This window comes from Myodes glareolus, chromosome 10 (genome assembly GCF_982192425.1).
Source record: "Myodes glareolus chromosome 10, mMyoGla1.1, whole genome shotgun sequence".
Classification (NCBI taxonomy): domain Eukaryota; kingdom Metazoa; phylum Chordata; class Mammalia; order Rodentia; family Cricetidae; genus Myodes; species Myodes glareolus.
Genome location: NC_142035.1, coordinates 21395003 through 21407132, shown reverse-complemented (window position 1 = coordinate 21407132; position 12130 = coordinate 21395003). Strand labels below are relative to the sequence as shown.

The following is a 12130-nucleotide window of genomic DNA, read 5'->3' as shown; positions in this document are numbered from 1 at the left end:
CCAGAATGCTCAGAGTGTTGGCGAAGGAAGGGAAAGCAGTGGCTGTGAGGGAGACTAGAGAGTGAGTTAGCCGTTCCCTAGACAGGGCTCTGTTGTTTAGCCCCTCTCCGTGTGCTGGGTATACTGTGTCTCTCGCTATTGAGAACAGCATCATTATTCATCACTGAAGTTCACCAAACAATTTTATGTACACAGTTGATTCAGGTCATCTCTGTGACCTTGAAAGATCCAGCAAACATTTTCACCCCAACCCCCCTCCCTCCCTCCAGCAGCTCTTCACTGGGTGCCTGCCGTGAGCCAGGCTCTAAAGAGTCAGCAGTAAGCAAGGAGGCATGGGCCATCTACAGGGTATTATGTCTGCCCTATTGTTTTTTAATGTAAAAATTTTAAAATTTAATTTATATAGGTGTTTTGCCTGTAGTGTAGGTATATGTATGGTGCCCTCAGAAGCCAGAAGAGGGCATTAGATCTCCTGAAATTAGAATTATAGACATTTGTGAACTGCCATGTGGGTGCTGGGAATCAAACCTGGGTCCTCTGGAAGAATAGCCAGTGATCTTAACTGCTAAGCAGCCTCTCTAGCCACAATGTCTGTCCTGATCTGAAGTTGGAGCAGTTAGCTAGACCAGATCCTTCCAGACTTTCTTTCTGTAGACTACGTGAAGTATTTGGGATTTATTCTAGACACCAAGGGGATGAATTTAGGAAAGACTGACGAGGCGTGAGCTAGACTTGCTGGGACTTTGAGAAATTTGTTAGTGAAGTTTTGTTGCTATGTGGTTAGTATGGAGGGAGTTGAGTCTCTGGGTCCTAACCAGTCCAGACACCGACTTTGGTTTTCACTGTGTTGGGGAAGCCCTCTTGAACTGTAGACCTGGGAGGGTGAGAACCCCAAAGAATGCTTCCAGATCCTGAGGTCGATACAAACTAGGAGATGTGTCATCCTCAGAATGGATGTACAGGTTTCTCCCACTTAAAACCCAGTATAGGAAGAACATTGAGATTTCATAATAAAATAATAGCTAGTATTTCTGAGTCTTTACAGAATTATAGGATGATTCAGTGCTTTCCAAAAGGATCTATTTCAAGTTCTCCTAAAAGCAGTTTCTTTATTGCCTTTAGGTGAGTTATGGCCATTACTACAGAGCGGAGAAGCTGGAGTTGGCAAAGTGTTAGAGAGGCAGGGGCCCTGCTGCATTAACTTAAACTGGAAAGTGAACTGAAGATACATTTCTGGAATTTCTGTATAGGTTGTATGTTGTGGGGGAAGATAAATGATTCAAAATTTTTTAAAAAGATTTATGTGTATGTGTGTGTGTGTACACATATGTGTACGTATGTGCACACTTAAGAGTGCAAGTGTGTGTGCTTGCATGCGTGTAGGTATAGGTGTTGGTGGAGGCCAGTAGAGGGTATCAGACCTCCTGAAGCTAAAATTATAGGTGGTTGTTTGCTAGCTGGTGGTTGTGGGTGCTGGGAACTGAACTCTCAGGATCTCTGAAGAATAGGAACTCTTAACGTCGGAGCCTTTTCTCCAGTCCCTCAATATATAATATTCAATTCATTTACTTTTAGGCATCTCTGCAGTGTATGTAGCAAGACAATTCTGTGGTACTAGTTTTCTAATGCTCCCTCTGAGCTAGGTTACAGAAATGCTTTATTTTTCATATTTAATATTTATTCATCTGTTTTACAGCAGGGTCTCTCTAGGTAGCTCTGACTGGCCTAGAATTTGCTATGTAGACCAGGCTGGCCTTCGACTTGTGACAATCCCACTGCCTTTACCAGAGTGCTGGGATTATAGGCATGTGATAATGTGTCCAATTATTAATCTTCCTTCCCTCTCTCCCTCTTTCTTTTTTCCCATTCCTTCTTCTGTCTTACCATCTCCATGTAGCCAGGCCATGCTCAAACTAATCCTCTTGCCACATCTGGCTCATGGTTAACTAATCCTTGATGTGATACTAGCATTCCAAGGTAGCTGTCTGACCCTCCTCTCAATAGCTAAGGAGGACTAGGTACAGAAACACGTGAAGGAAGCGGTGTGTGTAGTGCCCCAGCTGCCTCTTGTCCTTATGGACTGTGCAGAAACGGGCACAGGCTTTGGCCTGTACACTGGTTTGTGACCTGGTGCGAGGAAGAGACTAGAGGTCCCTGGCACTGACTTGGGTTTGATCTTAAGCAAATTCTTCTTAGTTTCTGACTCTTTCTTGCCTGTGCATCAAAGGGACAAGATAAACGTTGGCTAAAAGTACCGAGCATTGTTTACCCTGCACCCACAATGTGCCTGAGAAACCTTTGCTGGATGAATCTTTACTGCCTGAGACGGAGCTTTCCTGGTGTAGAGGCAGGGTAGTAGATGTGACACCCAGGATGATGTCCCTCACCGCCATTCCGGTTGGGGAGGAGGAGCAGCAGAGGCCCATGGCAGCAGGTGGACAGAAGAGCCATAGTGACAGCGAGTGACTGTGATCCCTGAACACTGAAGCTGCTGTCCTTGTTCCAGGAGGAGCCGCTGGATGAAAGTTCAGTGAAGAAGATGATCCTCACGTTTGAAAAGCGGTCATATAAAAACCAGGAGCTGCGGATCAAGTTTCCCGACAATCCGGAGAAGTAAGAATCCACTTTGCTGACACCCCTCTGCATGTTAGCCTGTTTTCTGGTTTGTTGAATTTGTTGCTTGCTTTGATGGCTTTTTGTGACTTGATCAGTGTGGTCCATAAGTTTGGGAAGTCACTAGAAGGACACACAGGACTTGAGTCAGTGATGCTAAGGGCTATGGTTTATTATGACAGGAGTTCACAAAGGTGTTGGCTGGTAGAAATGCATATCTGCAGAGTCTAGAGACATCTGTGTCCGGGCCTCCTGTTCCCTCCACTGGGGAGGGCAGACAGACAACACTGCATCTTCCTGCAGTGCACTACACTGGTGTATCCATGCCTGGGGAGGCTGACCTGAGGCCTGGGCAGGTCGGCATTCTCTGACAGCCACAATTCAGACTTCCAGAAAACAAGCAGCGCTGGGGTGTTACAGCTTGAGCCTGGAGCACCCTCAGCACTCAGGGGCCAGCTCAAGCCAGCTCCCCAGCTGCTAGCAGGCTTCCTGAAGAGCACTCCTACTCTGTGAGCTCTTTCCTACATCATTCCTTCCCAGGATACCAGCCACACTGGGGTGAAAGCTTTATTGCAGCGGTCAGACAGGTGTACGTGGGGACCCCTCCCCTGAGTAACCATAAATGATCACTTCTTTCTTAGCCTCTGAGTCTCTTCTGTGTGAGGCAACTGTGTTGTTGGGAAGACTGAGAACAATGGACAGCTTGCGTGTTGCACCCGCACCCAGTAGGTGCTCACAGTAGATACTCCTGAAAATGTTTTTTTTTTTTACTGTGAGGGGCCATAGCATGGGATCTGGGATCTTTTCATCCTGAATCCCAATTAAAAAGGATTAAATATCTGTATAGATTTTAGAGTTCTAAATCTCTGTTTTCTTCCCTGTCTTTCTCCCTTCCCAGATAAATGGTTTAATGAATTTTAATAGGCCCAAAGCCCTGAGGCAATTAAGAGTTGGATGGTAGGATCTTTGCATTCGAGTTTGTAGGTTACTAGGGAGACTGACTATTAATGTGAGATAGAAGAAAATACACAGGTAGAGATGTAAGTAGGGTACTGTGGGAGCATAGGAAGAAGGAGCGGGTGCTTTGTTGAGGGCCTCGCAAGAAAAGTAGGGTTGGGGCTGGGCCTTGTGTTAGGCATGCAGCTAGTGTAGAGCTGAAAGCAGTGAGGAGGGGATGGCTCAGAGGGCAAAGTCCTGCCACACAAGTGTGAGGACATAAGTTTGGACTGTGCAAACACGTGTAAAGCTGAGTGGGTAGCATGGCTGTAATCCCAGGGCTCCTACAGCAAGATGGGGGCAGAGATGGGAGAATCCCTTGAAGCTTGTGGGCCAGCTAGCCTGGTGTGCACAGCAGAGTATAAGAGACCGTCTCAAACAAGGCAGAAGGTGAGGACAGCACCTTCTGTTGTATTTTGGTCTTTACACGTGCATTATGGCGTGTGTACAGGCACACCCAAACATACTTCCACACAGACACATGCACACATGCACATGCTTGAGAAGATGAGAAGCAGGGGTGGGAGAGAGAATATGCTAGAGGGTAGAGACTCTTCACAGCAAGCCTGGGAGGCATTATGACTCAGTAGCCTCCTTTTCTGTGGATGAAGGGATAGGGCAGGGAAAACCCAGCCCTCTGTGACAGCAGCTAGATCACAGACCAGCTTCCTGGCATCTGCATTATCTCTGGTGTTGTGCTGACCTCCACTGTACAGAAGTTCACACTGTAGTGTATGTGTGCATGTGTGTGTGCATTTAATTACACAGTTATCACATAGACTGATACTATTGTAAAAAGTAGCTTGAATGTGTATATAGACTAAATAATGGAAGTCACCTCACCCGCACGAACCTACTACTACCCCAGTACCTACGGCAACCTTGTGACTGATTCCGTGAAGATCCCTTTAGACTTTTCTATACCCTGTTTTCTAGTGTACGAAGATTCAGCATATACAAATTTGAGTTTATATAACAGGAAATGTTTTCCTGTTAGTGCCTGTCTATCTGTCTTTGTTTTTGGCTGGTGCACTGTATTTCATGTTTAGGAAATCCCATGATGTATTTGGTTATTTTTGTATGGATAAACTTTAGGTTATTTTAAGTTTTTTAAAATTTTATTTTATTTCATGTATATGAGTGTTTTGTCTGCCTGTTTGTCTGTGTATCACATGTGAGCCTGGCACCCATAGGGTCAGGAAAAGTGTTAGATCCCCTGGAAATGGAATTGCATATGGTTGTGAACTCTACGTGGGAGCTGAGAATTAACTGGGTCCTCTGAAGAACAGTCAGTGCTCTGAACTGCTTAGCCATCTCTAGCAGTTTAGATTATTTTAAACATTGGCTTTTCTAAACAGTTCTAGGTATGCTTCTTTGTGTTTATACATGCCTTTGTGCTTGCATGTTCTATAGGAATTCCTAGACATTGGATGCTCAGGGGATGCAATTACAGTCTTTGAAAGCTACTCCAGGTTACTTGTTCTATCCTTTCCTTCCCAAGTACTCACAGTAGTCATGGCCACTCCTTAACACCTTTGCCGTTTATTTTCTTGTTCCTCCCTGTTAGACTCTTGCAGCTGGGTGTAGATTGTGTCTCGTTTGTTCCTGTGGCATTGGTGTGGTATCTGCTGTGCTGCAGGTGCTTAGTAAACGTGAGAGTTCCGTGCAATCTTTGTCGTCTTTATTAAATCCCTATGGCCGGGAAGCCAAGGGCCCCTTTGGAGGCAGCTGTGCTGCAGGTTGATAACACTGAAAATGTGAGATCTGATTTGTGTCCTGGAATGGCAGCACTGCCTTTGTGCCAGAGGCAGTCATTGCCCTGCGGTTGAGAGTGGTGAAGTCATGGCAGGTATGGCTGCTGGCCTCCCATTAGGCACCTCTGGTCTCTTGTTGGGCCATTGATAAGCTGCTTTTCAGAAAGAGGTTTATGTTCTTTAAACAGTGTTTGCCATTCAGAAAAGAAGTTTATGTGCTATTTTAAGTTTACAATTTGAATGTATAAAAATTGAAATTACACATATAGAATTTTTTGTTGTGTCAAAAAGCAGTTAGGAAACTATCTTGTGCTTTAACCCTGAATTCTTGAATTCTTGCTGTCATGATGTCTTCCATAATTCACCAGATGAGCGAAGGGCAATTAAGATGAAAATTGCTCCTGTGTATTTGAATGAGACTTTCCAGTTTGAGAGCAAAAACATTCAGATTTATTTTCCTGTACTGTGAGTGTCATTTTGGTCGCATCCTCCCAGATGCTGTTCTCCATTTGGCTGTGGTTCAGTGGTGCTGACAGTCTTCCACCCACAGCCTCCTTGGCACTGTGATCTCTCTCCCAGACATCACACTGAGCGTGCTGCTTCTGTAGTAGGCCTTCAGCTCTTCGCCTCCTTTTTCCAGGGACAGAGTCATTTAGTGTAGTGGTTTCCAAGCTTTTGTTTTTCTCACGGCCCCTTTGTGCTCTCATGTGAGTACCCTAAACTGCTTTTCTTAAAAAATTGTCGCAACCACAAGAATATGCAAGTGTATATTCTACTTGCTGTCAAGATCATGGTCTAGTAGTTGGGGAAATAGCTCACTGGGTAAGAGCACTTGCCGTGCAAGCACAGAGGCCTGGGTGCAGATTCCTAGCCTTCCTGTCAGAGGCTGCACATGTGCCTGTAGCGCCAGCACTTTGGGAGGTGGATCCAGGAGGATCACTGAAGACTGAGACCACCAGCCTAGCTCCACATTTTATGAGAATCTCAAGGGGATTTGGTGGAGAGTGACAGATCGGGACACATGAGCTGCTTCTCTGGCCTCTGTATGTGCGCGTGCGTGTGCGCGCGCGCGCACACACACACACACACACACACACACACACACACACACAAGACAATGGATGATATCCCTTGTGTGAACCTTGGGAAAACTCCATGGTGTGAATGCTGGTAAAAAAAAAAAAAGTGTGAAAAGGGCTGATAGTACCTTAGAATTATGACATTTTGATCTGTCAGTTTACTCCTTCCCCAGGGATCTCCCACTGCCTCAGTTACACCAAGGGATTGGGGTGGGAGTATCCTCATGGTCCCTCTTCAGTGAAGGCTGCTAGTGTGACTGCAGCTAAGACTCATCAGGTCTTGTAGTCCTGTGTTTTTGAGCACTGAGGTCATTTGTTTCTATTTACTCTTATGGTTGAAGGAGGACATCTTGCTTGTCTGAAGCAAATGAGCATGGGCAGACCGGGAGAACATTTTCTGTCCTGTCGGATGGAGTCCATGACCCCATCTCTGCCTGGTTACTCTTTTAATATGTTGCTCTATTGCTTTCCCATCGCCTCTCATCTGACCTTTCCCCTGGCTGTGAGTCATGTGTTGCTGAAGCTGTGCTGGCTCCCTGAAGACAGCCCTCTGCAAATAGTAGTGTGTGCTTTAAGTGAGTGGGCTGTACATGGCCAGCAGAAACAGAAGAGAGTTGTCCTTTTGATGACATGACAGACACAAGGCAGCTGCTGTGAGCCGACAGTATTGTGGGGCTGTTTCTTTAAATCCTCACTATCCTTCAGCCAGGAAGATATGGATCAAGATTTAGAAATAAGTGTAACATGTTCTGTCTTTGACCACACTGGGTGTGCAGTTGACATCCTTACACTTCATAGTGTGTAATGAATGGCTTGTATTCATGGTAGGCTGGGAGCTCAGAGACTGAACTGGTTTTTTTTATTTGTTGTATTCTCTGTACCTAGGCCAGTGACTGGCACCTGTTTAGGTTTGGTGAATGCTTGTTGGCATACAGCTCATGGTCACCCCTAGGTCAGTCTTTCCTGAGTCCAGGTATTTCTCATTATGTCTCATTACCCATTTAGCACTGTGTCTAGTAAGACTTTTGCGATGTACTTACAGTTTGCTTCTCTGCTGATTCGTTTGAATCATATTCTGACCTTCTAAATCTTAAAAGCTTAGGGCTGATACCGTATATTTTAAAGAATTGTGGAATTGGACTGAGGAGCACTCTGTTGCTAGTTCTGTCTAAGCCTGGGCTATTCTGTCTGCTTGTTGGTTACGTATTTAATGGTACCAAGGTTGGGCACCAGGACGTTGCACCTACTAGACAAGCTGTCCATTACTGGCTTATGCCCCAACTTTTGTTTTTTCAGAAAAGGCCTCTGTGTGGCTGAGGCTGCTCTTGAACTCACTGTGTTGTCAAAGTGGTCTTGAACTTGTGATCCTCCTGGACTGGAATTACAGGCACCTGCCAACACATCTACTGGGGTATTTTACTTTATTTTTGAGGCAAAGTCTAACTATGCAGCCCTAGCTGGTTTGGAACTCACTATGTAGATTAAACTGGTCTGAGCTCACTAAGATCCATCTGTCTCTGCCTCCTAAGTGTTGAGATTAAAGGTGTGTGTCATCATCCTGGGCTGGTGTTTATTTTTTTATATCATTCCAAGTGACAGAGATCTAACTTGGCAAAGAAATCTATTCCATCTTTTGGCAATTTTGATTTTTAAGATTCCCCAAAATAAAGAAGAATTTCATTAGATTTTCTCATATGAGAGGGTATGTGTCTCCTTGATGTCTTGGTTACTTCCCAGAATCAGTTTCTCTGTCCCCTGTACAGCTCTGTAACAGATGTCACAAAGCTTCTGGGTCATCTGGTCAGCATGAGGACTTTCTCCTGTCCTCTTTTAAGCAGACTCAAGTCACAGTAATACTTGTGGTAGCGCTTGCCTTTGTTCTTCCCCCTGAAAAGGCACCTGAGGTAGTTTCTGTGGTCGCCAGTGAGGGAGCCAGGTGCTGGAGACCCGCAGTGAGTGTGAAGTAGATGGCCCTGGCGAGCCTTCTCGTGATTGCCCTTGCATCATCAAGTCCCCTCTACACTTAATGCCCTTTTGAGACTTCTGACCCACCGCACACATTGATGCTTGACATCAGCGCAGTTTTCTTTTCCTTTTGCAGTATCGAACCTAGGGCCTTCTGTTTGCCAGGCAAGTGTTCTGTCCCCCGTCTTACACTCCCAGCCTTGCACAGCCCTTCAGATCCACACTTCTGAATGGTCTAAAAACATTAGTTATTTGCAAGCACAGAAGAAGGAGCATTTAAAAAGTGATATTGGGAAATCTTGATAAAATAATTATAGAACTTGCTTTGAATAATAAACAGGTAAGAGCAGGCAGGAAAGCTTAACTGAGAGAATAACAGGGCATGTTTTATAACAACAGACGAAAACCGTAGCAGTGCGGGAATGTGCAGGCTCCAGAGTTTGTAAACAGATCCGTGAGATAGCGTGGAAAGCTGGAAACAGATGGAAATATGCATCGTAGTTTAGTGTGTGATGGCTGACATTTCTTCAGATGGGAGGAAAAGGGTAGATCGTGGAGTTGCGACAGTTGGCCTAACATTCATAGAAAATAAAGTTGACCTTGCCCCATAGCATGTTAAAATAAATTTTGTAAGACATAAAATATGATCTTCCCATAGAAAAGCTTCACTCGTATGTGAGATGGAGTTGGCAAAAAGACCAATATGTCCAAAAAGCATAGCACATAATTTAAGAGATACAGAGAACATTTTATAAATTGGTAGATAGGATGAGACCCTGGTTTTAAAATGGGTAAGGGATGAATGTAAATAGTAAACAGAAAAATGTTAACCTTTTTTTTTTTAAAAAAAAATTGGAAATGCAAAATTTCTGAAGAGCATTCTTTGCTCTCTTGCCCTGGAGCAATTTTGATTAGCTACTGCTGCTTGGGAAGAGGGGAAGAGGAAACAGCCTTTCAGACATGCTTGTTAGCTTTCTGACAGAAGTTATCAAAATCTGTGAAGTCATGCATGCTCCTGGACATGGCGCTTTCCTCCCTGGGAATTTCCCCCACATGGTGATTGTGGATGCATACAGCTACATGCCCTTTGTTATGAGGGAGGGGTGCACCCAGGTACATGCTGTTTGTTACAGGAGTGGGGAGTACACACAACTACATGCCCTTTGTTATGAGGGAGGGGTGCACCCAGGTACACGCTGTTTGTTACAAGAGGGGGGAGTACACACAACTACATGCCTTTTGTTATGGGAGGGTGCACACAACTACATGCCGTTTGTTACGGGTGAGGGATGCACACAGCTGCATACCGTTTGTTACTGGGTGGGGAGGGTGCACACAGATACATGCCATTTGTTAGGGGCGGGGGAGTGGAAACTGTCTGAGTATCTGAGAGAGGGGAATTCTTCAAATGCCTTACAGTATGCCAACACGAGTGTGTTTACTATACAACTGTTTAAAATTGATATTTACAACGGGAGTTTCAGATAAACAATCTCCCACGCACTCTGATTGATTGGCAGTCCCTTCTTGGAGCACTGTCTTGAGAAGGACTTGGAAGCCAGGGCCAGGCTCAGCACCAGGGAGACTGGTGTGATCAGTGAGGGGCTTCTTGGGAGGAGAGCGACCAGTAGCACTTTGTCAGGAATTGGCTCACCCTGTTGTAAGGAATGTGTAGCTGGTATTAATGGCAGCAGTAAATTTGAGCGTAGACCACAGAGATTTGCTTTGTGGGTGAAAGGCTAAGAATTGAGAAAAATGACCCAAACACACTGGAATATCATCAGTGGTTATCTCTGGCTCAGAGGATATGGATGACTTTTATGTACTTTTAAATAGCTTCCCTTTCTTTTTCCAGTTTTCTGTGAAAAGTAATATTTTATAATTATAAAATATATATGTAAGTGTTCAAAAATAATGACAGGAAAAACAATGGCAAGGGTATTAACTGTGAGTATTTAGCAAAATATACTCTAGGTTTTGCTTCTTATGAATTCTTGATTCCAGTGTCTGATTAGCCTTCAGCATCTAGAAAACGAGAAATCCTTTGTGGCTCCCACAGGCCTTGCTTGTGTCCCTCTCTCTCTCCTTCTCTCCCTCTCTCTCTCCCCTCTCCCTCCCTTTCTTTGTTTCTTTTCTTTATTTTTTTTTCTTTTTCTTTTTTTTGTGGCCTCCACTTAATGAGATGGGCATCTGTGGATATAGGAAACAAAAGCTAGAGTTCCTGGCTGTCCAAAGCGTGCGCTCCAGAAGAGAAGCTGGGCTTAGAGTAATGGTAGTGGCTCAGCATAGAGGCCGTAAGCACAGGTGTTCCTCCTCCTTAGGAGGGCGGCACTGCTGAGTGCCCTGTGTGTGTGACTCTTGTTTGACAGCACCCTGTCCCACTTATACAAGTGAGGGAACCAACACAGAGAGACACCAGGAAAGTGACTGAGCCAGGTGCAGCCCAGCCCACTGGGTCCTGAAGCCTGTGTAGCCATGTGTCCTCTCCGTCAGTTTGGGTCAGGTACTGTTCGATGGCTGTACATGCCTTAGCTCATTTGCTTCTGAGAGCAAACCTTCCTGTCCTGTTCATCCAGGCATTCCTTAGTCCTCAGGCACTGTGGAGGGCATGCAGAGGGCGAGGACAGTAGTCCTGTTCCCTGTGTCTGGGGCAGACTTGTGAGTGACAGGGGGCAGTGATTGCAGCGTCAGAGATTAGATCAGCCTGACCTGTGGTGTCTCATCTCGCCAGAGGAGGCATGAAGAAAGGGGTGGCTGCTGGGGAAGCGGCGGTGCCTGTTTCTTCTTTGTGTGGGTGAGGAGAATAATTTGCTCTTGATCTGAAGGGGAGTAAGAGAAACCTTCTTTGGATTAGGACATAGTTCAGGACCCCAGAGTAAATTGCACCCCAAGGGGTAATGTAGCTAACCCGTTGAACTAGAGGGCAGATCCTTTATTGCTACAGAATGCTTCGAGGGCCTTAAAAGGCAGCTGTGGCTGTAGGAGTAAGGGGATCCCTGTAATGAGATCTGAATCCAAGATTGATTCTTGTAATGAGGAAATCGATTTCCCAAGGAAATGGTGTGACAGTATGATGTCTGGATGAGTGGACTTCTTGGTTGGTCCGTCGTAGACATTTTGACAGATTGTGTCAGCCTAGATTGTGCTTCTGTTTGCTCTCGCATGCGAGAGTACCCCTTGCCTTTCAGTGACCGTGTCCTGTTCTCCCCTCCTAGGTTCATGGAATCCGAGCTGGACCTCAATGACATCATTCAGGAGATGCACGTGGTGGCCACCATGCCAGACCTGTACCACCTTCTAGTGGAGCTGAGTGCTGTGCAGTCACTTCTCGGCCTCCTGGGACATGATAATACAGATATCCTTCAGATCTGTGCGGGCGCAAGGCTGACATGGGAAGAGCTGTTTACTCTCTACGCCTGTCTGTCTCTGCTGATGGGTGCTGTCACGTTTGCGATTCTGTTTGCATTCTGAAATACACACTGCTCTTTACTCTTCTGAAAACCTGAGCTGGATCTGTTAACAGTCCTTGAGCAGATTCCTAATTGTCCTGGTCTCTGTTAGTGCTATACACACCGTTCATACGCTAACAGCATTAATTTTCCACATCAGAATTTGGAAGCTCCTTATTGAGGCCAGACCAGACAGATTTGAAAGTGTTGATGTAGACATCATTCTACTAACAGATGGCTCTGTGGATTGAGGCTGGAGGAAGCAGTGAACCAT

The 12130-nt window shown here is 45.4% G+C and overlaps 1 protein-coding gene across 1 annotated transcript in view; it reads left to right on the top strand.

The window, feature by feature from the left end:
- Positions 1-12130, top strand: part of Ctnnbl1 (catenin beta like 1) — a 167977-nt gene that overhangs the window by 41676 nt on the left and 114171 nt on the right. Inside the window, exons 3-4 of the mRNA XM_085697114.2 lie at positions 2507-2613; positions 11623-11764. Coding sequence (XP_085553240.1) covers positions 2507-2613; positions 11623-11764 — 249 coding nt within the window. The remainder of the gene's footprint in view (positions 1-2506; positions 2614-11622; positions 11765-12130) is intronic.